Source organism: Chelmon rostratus, chromosome 2 (assembly GCF_017976325.1).
Source record: "Chelmon rostratus isolate fCheRos1 chromosome 2, fCheRos1.pri, whole genome shotgun sequence".
NCBI lineage: Eukaryota > Metazoa > Chordata > Actinopteri > Chaetodontiformes > Chaetodontidae > Chelmon > Chelmon rostratus.
The window spans coordinates 30,960,155-30,981,552 of record NC_055659.1 but is presented as its reverse complement, the minus strand read 5'-3'; the positions used below and the strand labels follow the sequence as shown (position 1 = coordinate 30,981,552).

General features: G+C 39.7%; 1 protein-coding gene across 1 annotated transcript in view; it reads right to left on the bottom strand.

Annotated features, from left to right (window-relative positions):
* The window catches only part of fhit (fragile histidine triad diadenosine triphosphatase), a 323,256-nt gene that overhangs the window by 41,114 nt on the left and 260,744 nt on the right, over positions 1 to 21,398 (bottom strand). The window contains exon 6 of the mRNA XM_041952738.1: positions 12,399 to 12,467. Within this exon, the coding sequence (XP_041808672.1) occupies positions 12,399 to 12,467 (69 nt within the window). The remainder of the gene's footprint in view (positions 1 to 12,398; positions 12,468 to 21,398) is intronic.

The window sequence follows — 21,398 nt, the reverse complement described above, 5'->3', positions numbered from 1 at the left end:
TGAGCGACGGAGTGTGGTAAGAGGAAGGGTGGAGGCATAGCGATGTTTGTGAACAAGAGATGGTGTAATCCAGCGCACATTAGCTTAAAGAAGCAGCGCTGCACAAGAGGTATTGAGCTGCTAGCTGCTGCTAGCATCCGGCCGTATTATCTGTCAAGGGAGTTCTCGCATGTCATTGCGACAACTGTGTCTCCCCTCATATATATATGCAAAGAATATATATATATATATATATATATAAATATATATATATATATATTACATATTTTTTCTGACATAGCCCTTGTATAAAATGTGCATTCATATAGTCAGCTTTTATTTTGTATTTTGTATTTCTCTATTTCTGTTGCTATTTTTTTCCAACTGCCATTGCCTGCTGCTTGTAACACCCAACCTTCCCCAGTTGGGGATTAATAAAGTGCATCTTATCTTATCTAATTATTATATATTGTTAATTCTGATTTAGCATTCACACTATTGCTATGCTAATTAGTATGAGAGCTGGAGCACAGCGCTTACACAGTTGTGATCTTAGTTTCCAGCATTCACACCAACAAAAAGCTGACAACATATGTTCTACCTACTGAATTCTCCATTATTATTATTATTATTTTACTGTGTTTGACACTTCACTTGGTCCATATTTTTCAGCAAAGAAACCTTAAAACCTTAAGTTATTCATTTCCATTTAGTCAAGCACAAAATTCACATTTTCAAAGCCTTTCATGCCTTTTCAACTTATCAACAGTTAAGAAGTAATAAAGTCATCAAAACACAATGGTCAAGAGGCAGGCCATGAAACACAGTACAGAGGCAGCAGAAAGGGCCTCAAGATGGCTGTGGTTGAGGAGGAGTGAGCTGTTTAATGTTACTCAGACACAAGCCGTGGTCTGATCAGCCCTGGCTGGGTCGGCCAGCTCCATTAGGAAGTGAGTTGTGTGATGAACATCAGCAGGAGAAAAAGGCCCCCCTCCTGAGGAAGACACTCATCACTCTCCGACGGGTAGAAAGCCACCGGCATCTTGCAAAAGAGAGGACCAGGAAGCATGCAGCCTTCATAGCAGACCCTTTTGGAATGGAAATTTCATTGACATTTCATGCTCAATGACAATAAAGACTCTTGAATCTTGAATCTTTAAGTTCTCCAGACAGCTACTTGGACAGAAGCGTAGTCGCCAACTGATGTGCCAAATGAGGATGTTGACAAGTATCTCCACAACGCCCACACATACTGAGAGCAAGAAGCACCTGGGTGAGTTCAAAAGTGGAGACACACTGAAGGTGTCCGGATTCCTAAGGAGGAGAATGCCAGGAACACAGAACAATTTAGGACCATCTCGCTTCTCAGTGCGGAGGGAAATGTGTTCTTTTGCATCGTTGCATAGTATTTCTTAAAGAACCAGCACATTGATACAACAGTACAGAAGGGTGGGATCCCTCAGGTACCGAGTTGCCTTGAGCACACAGGAGTGGTCACACAGCTGATCCGTGAAGTATGAGAATAGAGAGGAGACTTAGCTGTGCTTTGGCTTGACTTGACGCATGTGGCTCCAAACCACACAGCTGGTTGAAACCGCCCTCAATTGCCACCATGTCCCTCATTACCACATTCTTGATTATTACAGTAATTTCAATTTGATGCAACAGTGTAACAGCCCCAGAGGTGACTCTCAGAGTGGTACAGATTGGAGAAGGGAATAATCACTGAGCTCACTGTATCAGTGAGCGTTTTTACCCTGGCTATGAACATGCTGGCCAAATCAGCAGAGGCAAAGTGCAGAGGTCCCTTGTCCAAATCTAGTGTCTGCCAGCCACCAACACCGGCATTTGTGGATGATCTCACAGTAAGGACAACATCCGTCCCAGGTTGTAGATGGCGGCTGAGAGGTCTGAAGAAACTCATCTCATGGGCATGGATTCAAATCAACAAAGTTCCTTAGTGCTGAGGAAAAGGGAAAGTGGCAGTTCCGCTTTTCCCCATGAGGTACTACCATTCCATCCATCTCAGAGAAGCTGGTAAGGAGCCTGGGTAAGGTATTCAATAGCTCATTGAAGGATACCGAATCCATCAAGGCAACAGGGCAAGAACTGAGAACCATCTGGCTGCAGTAGACAAGTCTGGCTTTCTAGGCAAGTTTAAGGAAGGAAGTGAAATGCTCAAGTTGTGGTGGAGCAGGCTGAGTCACAGTCAGTCACAGAGTGCCAGAAAGAAGAAGATTAACTGTGTGAAATATGGCCGAATTGAGAAAATGTGTAATGCAATGTAGTTTAATAGTGCGCCAGTGTCAAGCAGGACAGAGACCTAATGATTACACATCAATATACTAATGCTAATTGTTTCTTGACCTAGCAGCTAATGTTATAGCCTGTTTGTATGTTATTCCTATGCTATGTCTTCAAAGTCATTGGGTGGAAAGGTATTTCAAGACACAACATTTTCAAAAAAAGAATTTACACAATATTCACTATTGATGCTTTTATGGTTTTAAGAGTACACTGGGAACAATTACAGTGACTAATATTTTTGATATAGAATACTGTTAAGTAGATGGCTGTTAGTTCATGTACAGTAAGCATGATTCATATAGATTTGAACGTAGAAATAATGAAAGTGGTCACGCTATTATACATACTACTAGAGCAATGTTAAAAATATATGTTACTTACCTGCAATCCCTGTAATAGACATTTAATTGAGCACTTACAGTGGAGGAAACAAGTATTTAATCCCCCGCTGATTTTGAAAGTTTTCAGACTAAGAAATAAATGAACAGTATTTTTTTATGGCAGCTTTATTTTAACAGTGATAGAAAGAATATCAAAAAAATAATTGAGAAAATTACATAAAATGAAAAATAAAAAATTATTTGCATTTCACTGAGAGAAATAAGTATTTGACCCCCTAGCAAAACATGATTTAATACTTGGTGGTAAAACCCTTGCTGGCAAGCACAGCAGTCAGACGTTTCTTGTAGTTCCTTACTAGGTTGGCACACACATCAGGACTCATTTTAGTCCACTCCTCTCTGCAGATCATCTCCAAATCCTGGAGGTTTTGAGGCTGGTGTTTGGAAACTCGAAGCTTCAGCTCTCTCCATAGATTTTCTATAGGATTAAGGTCAGGAGACTGGCTAGGCCATTCCATGACCCTGATGTGCTTCTTATGGAGCCACTCCTTGGCTGTATGTTTTGGGTCGTTGTCGTGCTGGAAGACCCGTCCACGACCCATTTTCAGTGTCCTGGCAAAGGCAAGGAGGTTGTCACCCAAGATTTTGCCCCATTCATCTTACCATCGGTGCGTTTTTTTCTTTTTTTTTTTGGATATTCTTTCTATCACTGTTAAAATAAAGCTGCCATAAAAATCAGAGACTGTTCATTTATTTCTTAGTATGGAAACTCTCAAAATCAGTGGGGGATCAAACACTTATTTCCTCCACTGTATATCCAGGAGAGAAAACCCATTAAAAATAATTCAGCATTGATAGTAATTTGTGTTTATGCCATTTTGTATGTCAATGGCATTTACGTGTGTATTGATGATGGTTATATTTGATTCTGAGAATCTGAAAGTAAACTGATTTTAACTGCTGAATGTTTGACCAAATTTCTACAAAGTGTAATATTTAAGTTTCAGCTAACCATTATTGGTACACACAACAAGCTCTGTGATTGGATGTTACTTATGAATTTATCCAAGGAACTTGTGGTGTGTGTGTATGTGAGGCTGGGATTTGGGTTTTGTGTGTGCTCTCTCTGACAGTATTGGTGTGGCTTGCGGGTTGGAGGAAGAGCTGGCTGCACACACCTGTGTCTGATCTTCATCAGGAGCTTACTTAAGGCGGGCCTCCAGAGTTCTCGCGGATTGTCACTGCTTTGTGGTAGATCGTTCGCTAGTGCCTCAGAGAATTGCCGCTAGTGATTTCTTATACTTACCTATGTTCTCTATATTCAGGATCCAGCTCGCAACCCTCAAGCCACCCAGCACCTGTACCAGTCAGCTCGAGCCTCCGCTGTGCCAACCTTCCTCGCCGCCTGCTTGCTTGCCTCCCCTGCCTTCCCTGTGTCTGGAGACACCACCTCAACCTACTCTTCCCCCCCTAACCTCTGCCCAAATAAACTTTCGCCTAGCCACCTTTCCTGCGTCTTATTGTCTGCATTTTGGGCCCTGCTCCCTAGCCTCGTCACAGAACTTTTACTTTAAGAAGGCTGGACACACCCAAAATAATGCCTGCTATACTGCAACTCATAGTGAGTAATAATAGTAACACACCTAAAATGTTTGTCAATTATTCATCCCCGCAGGCTAAAACTACAACTCTCACTCACAGATCATCGCATAACAAATGGCAGCAGATTGACACATTTTGATAAAGTATTTGGAATGCATACTGAGGGAGAGTGGATGATGCTGTGGTTTCAGATCTTAAGGATGTTTTAGTACCTTAGCAGTGAAAACTAACTATTGGAGTTGTAACAGTAGTTATTAAAAGCTGATCATAGCCATAGTTCAATATAAAGAAAGATATAACTTTTTGTTCCCTGCCAGCTTAAGTCAGTGTAAGTAGGGGAGCATTAAAAACATATTTTTGAATATCATATGATGTTTCATAAGAAAAGCACTAAATAAAATGACACTCCTGGATGGGTACAATGATTACATTTCACCAAGTCATGAAGAATATTTTCCTTAATATCTAACATATTTACATTTCTCATGGGTTTACTTTAACCAAACAAAAAGGACAATGTTGTGGTATGTAGCAACACATGAGTGAGCAGCATTTAGTTTAAACTCAAGGGGGCAGGTTCAGGTGCAATCTTTTTTTAGTACAAAGTTTCTTGTTTCACCAGAGGTGTTTCCTTGTTGAGCTGCAGTGGAGGAACAGTGACTGTGACTGTGTGTGAAGATAAGTAGGTTTGGGATATCTGACAATATACTGTATACACTGAGATGAACTAAATCTAAACTGAACATGGTTTTCAAATTCTGTTCTCACTTGTTGCTGAATTTCTGATGATAATCTTAGATTACACCAGCATCTCAAGTGTGAAGATGAGCATTATTGCCCCTCTCTCTGTAACACTGGGACAATTATACTTTATAGGAAATGCCAGTCAAAAGTTTAAGCCTACCAGGTACCTAGTCTAGGTAGAAAGTATTTTCCAGTGTTTTGCAGAAGATGAAAAACAATCAATCAATCCCTGAACTTTTCCTATCAGCATTTCATCTCTGTCAATTTTTGACATAGATGAAATGTGTTGTTCACATTCATGCTCCCAGGTTTTTCTACTGGCCTAATACTGCGACCAAAACCCAGCCCACACCAGACCCAAGTCTTGAGGCAATAGTTTTGCATTATATATATTCTCTCTACTTCCTGAGGAAACTGAGATCCTTCAAAGTGTGCAGCAAAATGTTGGAGATCTTCTACCAGTCTGTTGTTGCCAGCGCCATCTTCTTTGCTGTTGTTTGTTGGGGCAGCAGCATCAGAGCCAGCGACACCAACAGACTTGATAAAATCATCAAGAAGGCCGGTTCTGTACTTTGACTCAGACTTGAGTCTTTTGAGACAGTGGTGGAGAGGAGGACGCTGAATAAACTGTTATCCATCATGGACAATGATCAGCACCCTCTCCATCACACAGTGGACAGACAGCGGAGCACCTTCTCCCACAGGCTGCTACAGCTCCGCTGTCGAAGGGACAGATACAGGAAATCTTTCCTGCCACATGCCATTACACTGTACAATAACAGCTGAAAATAATAATAATAATAATAATACAACTTACCACTACTGTTTGCTTTTGATATTTTATTATTATGTACATAATTTTTTACTGCTTGCTATTTCGATATTTTATTATATATAGTTTGTTCCTACAGTCACGGTACACTTTATTTCACCGCCATTTGCTTTTGATATTCTTATTTTGATATTCATTCGCATTTGATATTCTTTTTTGTGCAATACTTTTTACTACTGTTTACTATTTGGCTATTTTATTATTATTGTTATGTATAAAATGTTTTTACTGCTCGCTATTTTTATATTTTTATTATGTATAGTTTGTTCTTTATAGTCTTTTTTTCACTTTGTGTAATGCTGCACTGTAATTTCCCAGCTTGGGATAAATAAAGTCCATCCATCCATCCATCCATCCATCCATCCATCCATGAACCTGCAGCTTTCGGCAACAAAACAGCTCCAATATTAGTACAGCTCTAAGAACACCAAAACAAACTCTATGATTTGTGGACTGTTCCCCAGCCATGACAGCCTTAAGACTTTAACTCTAATGTTTCTCTTTTTTGTTCGCATTGTGCAAATTGTGATTTAATGTGGCTTGAGAGCAGTCTGCTGCGGCGATGACTGTCAGGATTTGTGGATTTCAGGTAGGCTTCTGATGCTGAAAAACGAGTATTATAAATATAAGTTAAGTATAATCAGCAAGAACACAAAAAGACTTAAATAGAGCACGTAGTGTTGCCTTATGGCTTTGGGTGTTGAAGGACTAAAATTAATAAAGCAAAGGCCAAGAATAAAAAATCATCATAAAAAAAAGGAAAATACTAACAAGGCTTGCAAAGCGAGAATGGTGTGCTGTGGCAGCTCTTTTTGGACAAGGTGACACTGTTAAGAAACTTTAATATGCCATCTGGTACATCAGAGGGAGACAGAGATATCAGTACAGAGACAGAGGGAGACAGAGGAAGGAGCTTGAGCAAACACAGAAACAGATAGGTACAACAGTGTTTTGCTGCTGACTGTATTCTCTGTAACAGAGCTGCTGTCAGCCTGTCAGACCGACTGGCTTGCAGCGTTCCATTTCATCTACATAAAAATGACAATACAACTGCGCTCCTGAGTCCTATCCCTTCTCTTTACAGCGATAAAGAACCTGCTGGCTGGGGCTTCCCTGTCATGAACTATCTGCAACTGATAAAGCACTGGACTTCCTCATCTCACAGTGAGGACAAATATTACTATTATTACAGTAAATTATTTAATTTACCTGAAGTGCAGAGAAAATACCTTGTTTTCTCTGTTTTCTGACATATGCCTGTTCTAATGCCACTCATACAGACCCAAGACATCTTCCATATTTACAAATCTTTTTGTTTTTGCACAGCAGTGAGACTTCAGTTTGGTTTGTTTCTGATTGGAAACACAAAGTTAAGGACCCGATTTGGGACTTGTATTTGACTTTAGACTTGACTTGGGACATTCCTCTCTTGACTTGGGACTTGACTGAGGACTTTATAGCCAAGATTGTGACTTTCAAAATAATGACAATGTCCCAACAAGGCCATAGAATATAATTTAAATAAATTTAATCCTAATCAAATCATTCACTAAGCCCCCTTGTACTGTATAAAAGCATCTGCATTCATTATGTTTCTCCACTCATTTATTCAGCTTTTCCCTTTAATGTGTTTTATATATTATGGTGAAATTATACTTCGAGACCCGCAATTTTAAGTCAAAAATGGGCAGCTGCCTCATGCTGCCCTTTGTGACGCCCTTTGTGAGCTGTGAACATTCAAAACCAAATAAGCTGTAAACAGCAGGGTCCGTTTCCTTGCATTTTCACAATGTAGAGGGAAAAAGGGTTCACCTGCTCTACTGCCTCTTAAATGGTCTTTATGAACAAATAAATGTGTTAAATCTGGGCTATAAAACACTTAACAGTAGTCAGGTATGAGGGGAACAAACACGGGGGATTACTCACAGCAGAGAAAAACACCTCAAAGAAAAATGTTCTCATTTGCTGGGTGTGTCATGAAAAATATAAATGGTGGTGATGCTACTGCTCCCACAATAACCCTTATGATCACATGCAAATTAAAAACAAACTTATTTATATTTTGCTGCTGGGACTCTGCTGGGGAAGTGCACATTTCGTTTCTCCCCTAAGACATGATGAGAAAGTATAGTGAAGTTCTTTTTATTAGACGTGGTTATTAGAATACTCATATCAAACTCACCACTTACTGATATTCATTTGCTACAGACTCTCTGGTTACAAATTCTAAATGTCACAGTGAATTCTGAAGCAGCCTGAAAGGCATGTTCATTATTTTCTTATTGAAGTGTTGTGGTTCATTGGTTTGGAGATTTTGGCTCCTGAGGGCTGTAAAGCCCACTGATATTTGTTCAAACTCATCTCTCAGATGTTTAATTAAAGTTATTAGGAGCCACAGGTGAATCAGTTCATTAGCAGTGAATTGTGTGTTCAAATTCCTGCAGTAATCCACAAGAGTCTGAGAACAATGTCAGTTATGCAGTACTAAAAGATAAATGGATCCACGATGCCACTGCTATTTTAATTTACTTATTTATTGCTTACTAGGGGCGACGGTGAAGTAGCTGTCTGCCTAGAGTACAAAAACCTTTGAAATCAAAGGGGTTACCAGTGTGCTCATTTCAGTTACAGGAGTCGAGCATGGTACTTAATATTCAAGCAGTTCATGCTCAGTTCAAAAAAGCATTGACTTTTAATATAGATACCTTTATAACTATTAGAGTTCTCATGTATGCAAATCTAGAGAGAGAGATAAAACATCCAAGGTGGAATGAAACCACAAGCAGGAAACATCAAACATATACTGTTGTATGTATCTCTGTAAGATACATTAAATGTACTTGTTAATGGTAAAAGCAGTGTTTTTGTGTGGTATTAGTAAAAAGCTACTAACATCAGCTAACATTAGGTACCATAAGATACTGGTCATACCAGACCGAGTAAGGCTGTAGTTGTAAATCTAATGTACTGAAGTGATCAAGAGTGCATTTTATTCCATATGAATAACACTTTTCATTTGAAACAGTAAGAATGTATGTTTTGTCTTTCAAAATGTACACTCCCTCTGTTGGTTTTTCATTCAGTTACCACATGGGGTGAAAACCCATAACAAAGGACAAATAAAAGTCAATATGAGATCTTCATATCATATTTACATCATACGGAACAAAAATGAGCAACAGTGAAGAGAGATACATTTTCTCATGTATCTCAATTTTCACTCCTGAGAAATAAAAATGATTCAGTCCCACAGTGAGCACTATGTAGTAATTCTGTTGCAAGCGGCAGCCTCTGGGGCTAAAAAATGAAGCCAACACAGAAATGCCAATAACTGCAGTTCCTCAAATGACCACTTCAGGCTAGCTCCAAAAGCAAGTCAATTCTCATGGACCCCCATATTACAAGGCCCAACTTTACAGCAAAGAAGACACATGCATAACTAAGGGCATGGCTGCTTTGAGTCACAGCTAGCCGCTAGGCTTCAGAGCCCAGCCTTCGTTTGGCCCACTATAGCTTTACCTACAGTTCACCTTTTTGCCCATTTTTGGATTAGCTGGTAGTTAGGCAGAGTCATGCACTGCCAAGATGGCGACAGCCAGAGCCACCAGATTAGGCTTCATAATGGCTCTTCAAAAATGTATGGGTGATATCACAGATATCCATGATTTATAGAGTTTCGCAACTGTTTTCACACAGTTGATGTTGGCATATATCCATAACTTTCGGACAGATTAATACTTCCTAGTTGATGATTTATTTGGAGCAAAGTAAATGTGTGTGTGTGTGTGTGTGTGTGTGTGTGTGGGGGGGGGGGGGGGATAATACCAAATTGATGCAGTTTGCAATTGCATGCTAAGAAACAACTGCGATTATCCTTTTAGCACACTGCCAGCATTACTATAGTTCTTCAACACGTTATCATTCCCCATGCATCAAATACCAACACTTTGCCACGCCCCTCTGCATCTCACACAGGTACTTGAGCATTTGTATGAAATGCACCAGGCTTTCAACTGACTCCGATGTAAACCCATCAACCTGTCAATATTTGACACGCAGACCCAATGCTTTAATCTCATATAAATGTGTAAAAAGACTGATGATGATAGGATTTTCAGCATCTTACTGATATATAACTTGAATGAAAAGGTTTTCTTTTCTTTATCTGACATAAAAACTTATCAGGTCAGTCATTTAGCTTTATTTCCCTGATGGGGATTAATAGTCTTATCTTTTCTTAATGAAACCTGATTTCAAAATCAGTTCAGATTTTAAAATTCCTGTAGTCTGAGCCCTCCTTTAGAAGCACAGAAAAAGAGAAACTCAAGTTAGTGTCACGACATCAGAATCATATGTGAGCTGTAGAGATACCTACACATTAAAAAAATAAACAAATAAAATGATGTCCTAAACTGTGTTCCCTCGTTTCAGCTTGCCCTACATTTCATTCATTCATTTTCAATCAATGAAAGTGATCTTGTGTGCTGAGTCTCCAATTGGTGCCAGTTTCTGTGTCCTGCAGGATTTCAATGTCCTGGACAAACGGAAGGAATTCCAGTCATGAATTATCTTATAATGGACACTATTTTCCCATGTGTTTGTGTGTAAGTGACTAATTGAGACAAAGACTTTTTTTCAGTTTTGAACAAGAGTGCTGCAGCCAGCAGTCAAAAATGGGCTGCCATATTGTCCCTCTGTATGTTTGCGCACCGTTGATATATGTCCCATACCTGTCAACATTGGAAATTAAAAATATGGGAAACTTTCCGGTGGCCACCACTCTTACCACTGTCCACATACCCCTTACATTTAGAAAAGGGTACGCATAGTGAATCCTGAAGTCATATTTAACTTGCACCACTTAAGGCTGGGCCTAAGATAATATTTAACCCTTATACGATGTTTGGGTCAAAATTGACCAGTTTTCAAGTTTAGGTATGTAAAAAGTACCATTTGCTTTTTTGTACTGGAACAAGGCTTCATCTAATCCTCAGACACAACTAGTTTAATGCAACAAAATTAATTTTTACCATTTTAGTAAATTCTAAAGGTCTAGAAAAAAAAGTGACATTTGTGGTGTTACGGGTCAAATTTGACCCAGCAGAGAATACTGGCTATTGTATGCATCACTTAAAAGCTGTGGGTTGCTGTGGATCAAATATGGCTCAATGTGCCCTACAACACACACACAGACACACACACACACACACAGGCTCCCTTCACCCCACATGAATTTAAAAAAGATTGGCATATATAAACAGGGTTTGGGTGAGATATTATCAGTTGCATTCTGTTGGAGCATCAGTCAACATGAGAAGAGGTATACTGTTTATGAGGCGCTGGATCATATCTACACACATACCAGCATCCTGCAATAGGAACCAGGCAGGGGATTCTAGGGGGAGCAAGAGAAAAAGGTGCCAGTCCTGCCCCTCCAACAACGACAGGAAAACCAGCACCACTTGTCACACATGCAAGAAATACATTTGCAAGGAGCTCACTAAAACCATCACATACTGTGATTCATGCATGTAAACAACAAACACATACGCACACACACCACACACAAAATAATATCTCTCTAAGTCCAATTTATGGTTCAGACACAACACTGTTTTTCAGTGTTTAGTTTATGGTTCATACACAACTACACACATCTGCCTGACACCATATTGTTTTTCAATGTTCAGTTTATGGTTCGCACACACACACACGCACACGTTGTTTTTCAATGTTCATTTTATGGTTTAATTTTCAATTTGCATTGTAATTCTGATTAAAATAAATATAGTTTTATGAAAAGGATTTGAGTTTTTGTCTTTATCCTATCATAAATCTATGCAGGTGGGTTTTGACCTGTTTTGACACCACAGATGTCACTAGTGTCAATCATTTTGAATAAAAAAAATAAATCATAGATTTTTTTTCGGTAGATGTACTCTAATATTAGTTTATAAGACATGGATGATATAATTACTCATTTATCACTATAGGATATATAATTAGTGAATTTAAACAATTTTTGTAATCGAAAATGAGTGGTATATTGTAAGATAAAAGGTCTGTGGAGCCAAAAATAAAAAAAATGGAAACAGTGTTTCCATGGATATAAATATATAGTTAGCTTCAAGTTAGCTATGAGGTGAAAAACAATATTGGATGATAACTAGTGTTTTTAATAATTTTCAGGCTGAGTTAAATAACGGGTCAAATTTGACCCGCCGACACAAAATACGTGGGCAGCTTTCTAACACAATACAAGGGTTAAGTAAACATACAAGCGATTTTGTTGTACTCGTACTGTATGTGGATGAGGTTCCAAATACTTATTGATATGATGTGAGTAAAGAGAGAGATTCTGCATTTGATGTATTTATGAAACTGTTGCTGACAGTTATTGAAAAGCATGCAGTGTACACTACTTGTGCACTGACATGGATTACCGAGAATCTTATACATTATACATAATACGTTATTCATTTCATCTATTCTATTCTATTTATGGTTTGGCAATGATTAAAATAGTGATCAGCATATGTCAGATACAGGTTGTAAAATGCATAGTTAGGATAACAAAAAATATGACACTTTACCTCATCGTATACGCTGTCATTCCGCTCAAAGTCTCCTGCCTTCCTGGGCAGCACATGAACATGGACATGCTGTTAGCAAGGAAACGGGACAAGGCAATGGTTAAGATGTGGTACTCGGTCAAGAGAAACAGGTACTTTTTCACCAGGGAGTTGTCTGACAGACTGATATGAGAGAGATGGTTTCTGTGGAGAGTCTTCATGACTTCACAATACATTGGAAAAGCCAGAGTGGATTGTTACTGCCATGCCACAAATCACAGGAGGGTGACCATGCATTTTAACAAGAGTGCTGCTTTTAAGGACTTAAGACTTTTTCAATGTTTCAATAACTCTAACTTTATACTTATATTAACTCAATCATGGTCTTTCCTGAAACCTAACCAAGTCATTTTTGAGCCTAAACCTAATAAAAACTGAACTGTTTCAGTTAGAAAAAGTCAAAGAGAGATATAGAGTACACCTTTGAGCTGCCAGGAGGAATTGGCAATTTATCAGAGTGGCCCGTCTGATTCATTTCTGACTTAATGAATCTTCTAGCAACATTTGGTAGATATACTGGGTACAAATTAAATCAAAAAACACAAATTTTGACTTTTAATTATTCCCATTGAAATATTGAGGAATACATTTCCCAAAAAACATCACTGGCAGAGATATAGTGTGGCCCTCTTCTAACATTATTTAGAAGAGGGCCATAGATGATATACATGGATGGAATTCTATCTCTTTCCTTGGTCTTAGTCATAGAATTAACTCAGTAAGGATGAACATCGTTCCAAAACATTTATATTTATTTCAAGCACTCCCTGTAGAAATTCCATTAAACAACAACAAAATTGAATAAAATCATTTCCAGATTTATTTGGCAGGGAAAAAACCCAGGGTTAAACTTCCAAGTGAGGCAGGAGGAATGGCATCACCCCAGTTTAATGACTGTTTTTGTGCAGCCCAGATTAAACCATGAATACACATATGCAACCCAACATTCCATGCTGTCAAACTTTCTGTTATAAATGATCCTCCAATTCGTGCAATACTGGCTCACAGAAATCTGGAAAAGGTTTACAGATGAAGTGGAAAATCCATGGATCAAAGCCCAATTGAAAATGAATGAAATAATAATGAATATATTGAATATTGGTATTTTGACATCCACTGGTAAAAAAAAAGCTCTCATGAGACAATGATTACTTTGTTAACCTCCAACATTACAGGAGTGGATAGACTCTGAAACCATCAGGTTTCCCTGTGTAGACTTCCAAGCATAATGAGGAAGGCGCATCACAGGCACCCCAGATCTTTATGCCATATTTTGCAGGTTTTAGATAAGATAAGATAAGATAAAACTTTATTTATCCCCAGCTGGGGAAATTTGGGCATTACAGCAGCATGTGTAGCAGTGGGAAGAAAAATAGCAGCAGAGATAGAGACTGTCGCTCTCTTCACAACAACAGACACAGGTCGGTTCTTTGAAACGGGCGTTTTTAATGAGCAGGTGTCTATCAAATCTCCTTGACGCCGGGAGAACTGTGATAAATTACATACAAACAGTCCGTGTTACAAAATACAATCCATCACGTCATGTTGTAAACATATGCAAATAAAACGAAAACATGAACAACAAAAAATACCTCATTGGCTGCTGGTCATGAAAAGAGGTCCGTTGGCTTCACATTCGACAGTTCTACTTAAACAACGTGAGCTGTGCGTTCACAACTTTCTCCAAAGTCCTTCAGTTAATACTGTCATAGCCACTTAGAAGCACAAACAAACTTTAGTTCCGCCTTGGGAACAACAAAAACGTACACAATAAATTAATTAACCTGTAACTTATTAATCAGCTCAGTTTAATATTTTAACACCTTTTAACCTGTTTTTAACCTTCAATTAAATAAATTATTTATTAACTAAACCAATTAATTAACTAAATAATTATGCCGACTGCATTTCTATAACAGCACTTACAGAGACCATTTGAAAAAACAAATACAAAATAAAAAGTAGACGATATATGTACATATTATACATAAGGTATGTAAAAAAAAAAAATGTAAAAACTTTTGATTGCCCCAATAACTGTGGAAAATGAACAATGTAAGCTGCCTTCAGATTAGAAATAATAGTAGTGTTACTACTATTGCACAGAAGAATAAATATACAAAACAGTATTTGATATGTAATATTGCACAAAATGAAAAACGGAAAATGTAGTATTGCACAAATAGTATGGATATGAGTGTAATTTGTCAAACAACATCAACACAGTCTTATGTTAAGTAGTGCTGGAGTTGAATAATCTGACACCTGATGGAATGAAGGACCTGCGGTTGCGTTCCTTCTTGCACACTGGATGCAACAGTCTTTCACAAAAGGAGCTGCTAAGGGCCCCCACTGTGTCATGCAGGGGGTGGGAGGGGTTGTCCATGATCGATGTCAGCTTGGCTAACATCCTCCTCTCATCTACATCCTCAGTGGTGTGCAGAGGGCAGTCCAGGACAGAGCCAGCTCTCCTGACCAGTCTCTTTCTGTCCCTCTCAGAGCTTCCGCAGCCCACCACTGCGTAAAAGACTGCAGATACAACCACAGAGTCCTGCATACTCCAAAAGGACCTCAGTCTTCTCAGGAGATGAAGACGACTTTGGCCCTTTCTGTACAGGGCATCAGTGTTCGTGGACCAGTCCAGTTTATTATACAGCCAGGTATTTGTGCTCCTCCACAATCTCAATGTCAAAACCCTGACTGCACACTGGTGTAGTCTGTGGTGCTTTCCTGTGGAAGTCTGTCACCATCTCCTTGGTCTTGCCGGCATTGATGTGCAGGTGGTTCAGTCCACACCAGCCGACAAAGTTAGTGATAACTTCCCTGTATTCCAAATCATTCCCCTGTGATACACATCCAACAATGGCTGTATCATCAGAGAACTTCTGGAGGTGGCAGCTGGTTGTTTTGTGTCTGAAGTCAGATATGTAGAGGGTGAAGAGGAAAGGAGAGAGTACAGTACCCTGCGGAGCCCCGGTGCTGCAAACTGCCACATCAGACACACAATCGCGAAGCCTCACATACTGTGGTCTGTTGGTGAGGTAGCCGATGGTCCATGCAGCTCGGTGACAGTCTACCAGTGAAGCAGTGATGGCTGGATTGTGTTGAAAGCCCTGGAGAAGTCAAAAACACAATCCTCACTGTGTTACCAGCGCTTTTCAGGTGGAAAGGAGAGCGATGGAGCAGGTAGATGACAGCGTCTTCCACAACAATGCCTGGTCGGTATGCGAACTATAGGGGGTCCAGCTTGCTGTCCACCAGGTGACGAAGATGGTTGAGTATAATCCTCTCCAGTGTCTTCATCAGGTGGGAAGTTAAGGCTACAGGCCTGAAGTGGGCGGGCTCCCTGGGATGCACAGTCTTTGGCACTGGAACCACACAGGAAGTTTTCCACAGTGCAGGAACTCTCTTTAGGCTGAGGATCAAGCTGAAGATGGGCTGAACTCCACAGAGCTGATCTGCACAATCCCTGATCAGTCTGGAGCTGATGCATCAGGGCCAGTAGCCTTCTTCCTCTTCATCCTCTTGAGCTCCTTCCTTATCTGATCGGTTGTTATGTAGAGGCCGGGTGGGGGACAGGGGGGTGGCTCCTGTCGGGTGAGGAGGGGGGCTGGGTCCGAAGTCTGTAATGTGGATTGGTGGTATATAAATGGTATAGATGGTATACACTGCCTAAAGAGGCAGTGACCCCTGAATGGCATCAGCTACGTACTCATCATTCCATCAGCCAACAACAGACAACAAGTGTGTATAGTGTGAATGAGTGTGTGTTCACAGGACTGTGTGGGTGTGTGAGTTGATAATGTGTGTGGGTGTCTGCATACCAGGATCTAGAGGGTGGGTGTTATGGGAAATTATACTGGCCTAATGTGGATTTTCTGATGGCCCGTCACGGACCAGCTTCTGATTACTGTAAATCTCACTACCTTATTTCTTAAGTCTTAACTGTATCACTTTAGCTGTAGATTCTAAGTTTAAGAAGTGGTCAGGTCCCTTCAGGACAAAGCACAGAGTCAGAGGTGCCTACTTACACATCCTCTCCATGCAAATTTTCTTCATGCACTTAAGTCCACAACCCCATAATTTGACGATACAGCCTGACACAGCAATATGTTTCTGTTCGTGGAAGGTTCCACACAGTTAAATGCACACATACACACCAAGGGGAACATTGCATGTGGTATATTCGTGTGTCGCTACTACAAGGTATTAAAGAGTATTACATGGTATTTTACAACCTGTGATCATTTCAATATCATTGTGGAGAGCTCCACACAATGCAGGATAAGGCTGATCATACTCTATATTTTCCTTATCCTTTACAAATCCCATGAAAATATCCGAGTCAACAATCAAAGTATCTAACTCGCAAGTGTTGTATATGTATCCGAGGCCTGACATATTTTATTCCACTGTACCATAGAACGCAATTCTGTGATGTTATATGCAGTTCAAACAAGGCCCCAAATGCAGGACACCAAGCAAGCAAAAGCTTATTCCAGTGCACAAAACAGGTAATCAACAAACTGAGGGAGGCAATCCAAGAGCACAGGTGAAATACTGTACTTAAACTGAACTAAGAGCATATTGGGAATACACAAGTAAGACGGGCAGGAATACTGACTAGGAACACAAGTGACTTACGCAGATAACCTGAAAGAAGAAAAACACATGGACTAAATACACAAGCATCTAATTAACTAATATTACAATGGGAAATAACTAAGATCAAACCTAAAACCATAACACATGTGCTAAATGTCAAACAAATACACAAATACAAACATACAAACAAACAACTATAGTAACAACACAGCATTACCTCAGTCCAGTTGCACTTGTCACAGCTTTAATTTTGCTACAAATGACTTCACATTGAGAAGAAGAGAGCTGTGAAGCTGGCTGTAGCTTGAGGTTCAGCTGAGAGGTACTTGATAATATCCACCATGAAGGCCAATTCCCACAGACACTTGCTTTCACTGAGTTCCACGAATCACTTGTCCATTTCTCTTGCAAAGCGTGACACTGCCCATCATCTTTGTTTTGTTGACAGTTTCCATGATGCATTGACTTGAAATCAGCTGAGTGTGTTGTGCTCGGGGACCACTCGGAAGAACAAGTGGTCTACTACTTTATGTTATTTTCTTTATCTAAAAAGTAAATACATTTTTGTCTTTATTTCCTCTAGGGGCGGATCAAACAGATCCGGAAGTTTTCATCCAGACTACACAGACCATAAATCTGCAGGCTAAGTGAGTGAGGATGACGCTCATATGGATCAGATTCCTGTTCAGACATGTGCGGCTGTGTAGTTTTTGTGTGGTGATATACACGGTAGAAGTGGGTTAGTGATTCCCTGGCTGCAAAAACACTGGAAGAGCTGCAGAAAAATGGTGGGCCTGCACAGGCCTGTGGGAGCTGACCAATCAGAGCAGACTGGGCTTTTTATGAGTGGGGGCTCAAAGAGATAGGGTCTAAAATTGAATATTTCACACACAGGGTATTTGGTATTGATCTCTGTGTGGGTTTTCTGTATACTTCAATGTTGAGGTTTCTGTCATCCTGAATGGTTGATGGGTTGAAAGAGGAGTAAAAGGAGCCATCCATGTCAAACTGGAAAGACCATCACTGAACCAAGGGGGTGTCCCACTCACACTGCTGTACTCAGACCCCTCCCCAGGCTGCTCAACAGCCATTCACATCTAGAGCCAGGTGACCTTGATGACTTAAATGATAGTTGGGCAGAAAAACCCCACCCCTTCACACCAGGATGGGTGGGCCATTGTTACTCTATTGACCCATTAACACCCTGGCCCATGTGACCTTAATGACTCACATGATAGCCAGATGGGTCCATGACCCTGTAAGAGGATAAATACCTGAGACTCCCCACCAGTCAGTTAGAACTGTATGGACACCTTTTGGATGAGAGGTGAAATGCTGTTCTAGAACCTCAAACAAGTCCAGTTGCCTTTTGGAAAAACTTTAGATGTGTATGATGTTATTTTTTGTTTGTGTTGTTTCTCTGTGATTTGCTATCTTTGCACCTATGTTGTATGGTATTATATCTGTGAAGTTTGTAACTTGTAAGGTAATGAAGTTATTAGTTAATTATTCAGCTAGGTTGAACACAACCTATGTTGGTGTTAACCTGACACAAACCTGTCGAGGTTGTGTGAAATCCTTTGTCTCTCAGACGTGAAGGAGTTGTGGAGCTTGTGATTTGTGGGCAAATGGTCAGGATGTATGGACGGGTAAACAGTGTGTTGGACTTTGACACAGACAGCTGTTTTCCTGTTTCCTATCAACAGTCAATGGTGGTTTCTTGTAGCCAAGACCAATATTGTTCTCCAAGCAGCATTTCCAAGCAGCTTTGGTGCCTAAACTAAATCAAAGCTTAAGTATAGAGTTGGCAGATTACAAAATTCCCATATGTATCATTTCAGAAATGGTCAGATGTAACAGTACTAAGAAATGTCTTACCAATAGATGTCAGATCAGAAAAATCTCATATGTGTGGTTTTAGAAGGTAATGATCCATTTTGTCATTCACTGTTGACTGGAGAACTTGTGGAGGAAAAGTTATGGGGCCATTACAAATAAACAGGTACATCCCCTGGTACTATCCAAGGTACAACCCCATTTCCAGAAAAGTTGGGACACTGTGTAAAATGTAAATAGAAACAGAATCTGATTTGCAAAACACTGAAATCCCATACTAAATTGAAAATAGCACAAAGACAACATAACAAATATTGAAACTGAGAAATTTCATTGTTTTTGAAAATGATTTCCTCATTTCAAATTTGATGCAGCAACACATTTCAAAAAGTTGGGACAGTGGCAACTAAAGACAGGAAAAGTTGTGAAATGCTGAAAAAGAAAACACCTGGTAGAATAACTCCCAATTAATTAGGTTAGCTGGCAACAGGTTGGTAACATGATCCGGTATAAAAATCTCAGAGAAGCTGAATCTTTCTGAAGTAAAGATGGGGAGAGGTTCACCATTCTGACATAGTGCTCTGGCAAATACTGCAACAATTTAGGAATAACATTTCTCAAGATACAATTGCAAAGAATTGTTATCTTAATAATTGTATCTTCATTCTACAGTAAATAATGTCATTAAAAGAGTCAGAGAATCTGATGAAATCTCTGTACGCAAGGGACAAAAAACAATATAGGATGGGCCATCAGACAGCACTGCACTAAAAACAGATATGATTCTGTATTGGCCATCACTGCATGGGCTCAGGAATACTTCCAAAAGCCAATGTCTGTGAATACAGTTCATCATTGCATCCACAAATGCAAGTTGAAACTCCACCATGAAAAGAGGAAACCGTATATAAACCAGATCCAGAAATGCTGCTGCCTTCTCTTGACCTGAGCTCATTCAAGATGGACTGAGGCGAAGTGGAAAACTGTCCTGTGGTCTGGTGAGTCAAAATTTGGAATACGTTTTGTAAAAATCATGGATACAAAGAGGAGAGGGACCACCTGGCTTGCTATCAGCAGGCACCATTAATGCTGAACCATATATACAGGTTTTGAAGCAAAATATGCTGCCAAGAAGAACGTCTTTTTCAGGGAAGGCCTTGATTATTTCAGCAAGACATTGCCAAACCACATTCTGCACTTATTACATCAGCATGGCTCAGCTCTAAAAGCATACGGGTGCTAAACCAGCCTGCCTGCAGTCCTGACTTGTCACCCATTGAAAATGTTTGACCCATTATGAAACATAAAGTATGACGAAGGAGACCCTGAACTGTTGCCTAAATGCTTACAGAGTGTTGTTAAAAGAAGAGGTGTTGCAATAGAGTAGTGAACTTTTTTGAATGTGTTGCTGACATGAAATTCTAAATTAGGAAATCATTTTCAAAGAAACAATGGAATTTCTCAGTTTCAACATATGATATGTTGTCTTTGTGCTATTTTCAATTCAATATGGGGTTTCAGTGTTTTGCAAATCATCACATTCTGTTTCTATATACATTTTACACAGTGTCCCAACTTTTATTTGGAAATGGAGTTGTTCTATCAAAAAACTGCCATTTCAGTGGGGGACCCACCAATCGACACTCATCCCTAGTCATCCCTACAGCCACACGACAAGAATTTGCTACATACCCATCCACCACCCTGTCTTTCACACCCTATCGTCATCCTCAAAGCATTAAAAACACACAACTTCCTGAACAGCCAACTAACATTGGCACTAGACTGGAATTTATGCACTGTGAAACTGTCCAATGTTAAAAAAAAAAACATCTCACAAAGCAATGTGGACAGACAAAATAGACCCTAACAAAACATTCTGTAGAGCTGTCAACCTTGGTTGAAATTGAGCCAGGTCAGTGCAGTGACTGCTAGCCAGGCAGCTGTGCAACCATGCTTCTTGTCTTTTTGCTAAGCTAGGCTAACCATGTCTTGACTCCATGTTTTAACAAGCAGTAACATCATTGAGTAATATCAGTCTTCTCATCTATCTCATCATCATCATCAACACTCAGGAAGAAAGCAAATAAGCATTTAACTATTTCTTTAATCAAGCTTCAGCTGTTTGAAGAGATGCCAATTTACCAGATCATTGAATCATTTGCCCTTAATTTGTTATACATCCACGTTTATTTGGTTCTCACTGGTGCTCAATATGAAACCTGAGCTTGCAAAATCTGATCTGGTTTTAGTCATGGTCTGGTTCATGTTTTTTGTTCTTCTTTTAAGTGAACATTAAGCAGTGACATGCAGTCAGGGGAGGCAGGGGAAGCCGTGCCTCACCTGTCATCATGTAAAGAAAAAAAAAAAATGGTTGTTTTTATTTTTAAGCAGTCTTGCTAATCATTTGTCAGATTTTGATTTGGAAAAGTCTCCACATATTCTGCATCTATCATATCCGTCCTGTTTCCCAATTACTCTGCCTTTCACTCAGCCTTCCATAGTCACTGCTAAGAAATA